Source organism: Engraulis encrasicolus, chromosome 13 (assembly GCF_034702125.1).
Source record: "Engraulis encrasicolus isolate BLACKSEA-1 chromosome 13, IST_EnEncr_1.0, whole genome shotgun sequence".
Lineage (NCBI taxonomy): Eukaryota > Metazoa > Chordata > Actinopteri > Clupeiformes > Engraulidae > Engraulis > Engraulis encrasicolus.
Genome location: NC_085869.1, coordinates 26,760,711 through 26,763,210, shown reverse-complemented (window position 1 = coordinate 26,763,210; position 2,500 = coordinate 26,760,711). Strand labels below are relative to the sequence as shown.

At 47.9% G+C, this 2,500-nt stretch overlaps 1 protein-coding gene across 1 annotated transcript in view; it reads left to right on the top strand.

The window, feature by feature from the left end:
- Positions 1–2,500, top strand: part of myo3b (myosin IIIB) — a gene marked incomplete at its 5' end in the record, with an annotated part of 190,045 nt that overhangs the window by 110,238 nt on the left and 77,307 nt on the right. The window contains one exon of the mRNA XM_063212872.1: positions 1,320–1,400. Within this exon, the coding sequence (XP_063068942.1) occupies positions 1,320–1,400 (81 nt within the window). The remainder of the gene's footprint in view (positions 1–1,319; positions 1,401–2,500) is intronic.

The following is a 2,500-nucleotide window of genomic DNA, read 5'->3' as shown; positions in this document are numbered from 1 at the left end:
CGTGTGTGTGTGTCTGTGTCTGTGCGTGTGTGTTTTTGTGCATGCATGCGTGTGAGTGTGTGTGTGTGCGCAAGCTTGTGTGCATGTGTGTGTCTGTGTATGTGTGTGTGTATGTGTGTGTCTTCGTACACGAGGGTGTGTGTATCTGTGTGTGTGTATCTGTGTACGTGCATGCATGCGTGTGCGCGCTTGTGTGTGTGTGTGTGTGGGTGAAGGTCACCTCTGGCTGGCCTTTGAGGGGTTTAGAGTTCTTCAGGAGGAAATGGCCAATCAGGACTCCCCACTGGTGTTCCGGAGGGTTCTGAGAACATAACCGGCCAATAGCACGCCTCCTTCATCAGACCAGCCTTTTGTTTCTCAGAGTGGTATGAAAGAAACAGAGATGGGGCAGGAAAGAAAGGAAGAAAGAAAAATGAAAGAAAGAAAGAGCACGACAGAGAGAGAGAAAGAGAGTATAAGTGCTTCCACCTGTGTTGTTTTGTTTTTTTGCCTCTTCTGGTTTTTGAAGTAAGGTCTCATTTCAGGAGCGCTGCCTGTATTGTTCTACTGCGCTTGATCAGAGCTCTCTCTTCTCGTCTTCATTTCTCCTCTCTCTCTCTTCTCTCCCTCTCACTCTCTCTCTCTCTCTCTCACTCTCTCTCTTCTCACTCTCTTTTCTCTCTCTTCTCACCTTCCCCTCTCTCTCTCACTTTCTCTCTCCTCTCTCTTTCTCTCTGTATTTTTCTCCTCTCTCTTCTCTCTCTCTCTCCCTCTCTCTCTCTCTCCCTCCTTTCCCTCATTACCTGTCTCTCTTCCCCCACCCCCTCTGTATCTCTCTCTCTCTCTCTCTCTCTCTCTCTCTCTCTCTCTCTCTCTCTCTCTCTCTCTCTCTCTCTCTCTCTGTCTCTCACACACACACTCTCTCTCTCTTCTCTCTCTCTCTCTTTCTGTCTTTTTCTCCTCTCTCTCTCTCTCTCTCTCTCTCTCTCTCTCTCTCTCTCTCTCTCTCTCTCCCTCCTCTCATTACCTGTCTCTCTTCCCCCATCCCCATTGTATCTCTCTCCCTCCTTTCCCATCTCTCCCTACCACCCCCTCTTCATCCCCCTCTCTCCCCTCTCTCTCTCTCTCTCTCTCTCTCTCTCTCTCTCTCTCTCTCTCTCTCTCTCTCTCTCTCTCTCTCTCTCTCTCTCTCTCTCTCTCTCTCTCTCTCTCACACACACACACTCTCTCTTCTCTCTCTCTCTCTTTCTGTCTTTTTCTCCTCTCTCTTCTCTCTCTCTCTCTCTCTCTCTCTCTCTCTCTCTCTCTCTCTCTCTCTCTCTCTCTCTCTCTCTCTGCAGCCTGGAGGGGTTATCTTGCTCGCCAAACTCTGAAGCTGATCCGCAAGGAGCGTGAGGAGGCAGCCGTCCGCATCCAGTCAGGTAAAAGGCAGGGGTCCTACACCCAGGCTGTCCTCAGAGGTGCCTGACAGATATTGACAGCAGGGAAGAGAAGAGAAGAGGGGGGGGATGATTATTATTTTATTTTCTTTGAATCATCTTCCCCTTTTCATGTCTTTGAAAAGGTATTTGGTGTATCTGTGAGGAGCATCATTTTATTATTTTATGAAGGCCTGTAAAACTTTAAAGTTTGATGACATACCTTTTTTGATCTCGACAAACATTGCATGGAACAGTAATAATTAATTAATAATGCATGGCAAGAAAGCGTTTGAAAGTTTGGGCAGCGTTTGGTCCCATGACTCACATACAAACACACACACACGCACGCAAGCACACACACGCACACACACGCGCACATACACGCGCACACACGTGCACACACATACATACGCACACACACACGCACACACACACATGCACACACACGCGCACACATACACCCACACATACACCCACACATGTGCACACACATACATACGCACATACACATGCGCATACACACTCGCACCAACGCACATGGGCACGCGCATGCACACACACACACACACACACACACACACACACACACACACACACACACACACACACACACACACACACACACACACACACACACACACACACACACACACACACACACACACACGCGCGCACACACACACAAAATCTGTCTCTGTTTCTTTCTTGCTCTGTGTTATCCAATGTTTCAGTTAAAACATTGCATACTAAGACTTGGCTCAGTCTCTCTGTCACACACACACACATACACACACACACACACACACACACACACACACACACACACACACACACACACACACACACACACACACACACACACACACACACACACACACACACACACACACATGTACGCAAGCCCTCCCTTTTTTTCTTTTTCATATCTTTTTGTAATATTCTCTTTCTTTACTTTCATCTCCTGTATCCATCCATATTTGTACCACTTCACTTCCCCTCTCTCTTCTCCTGCTTTTCTGTCCATCCATCCATGTATCCAACTCCCTCTCTCTCTCTCTCTCTCTCTCTCTCTCTCTCTCTCTCTCTCTCTCTCTCTCTCT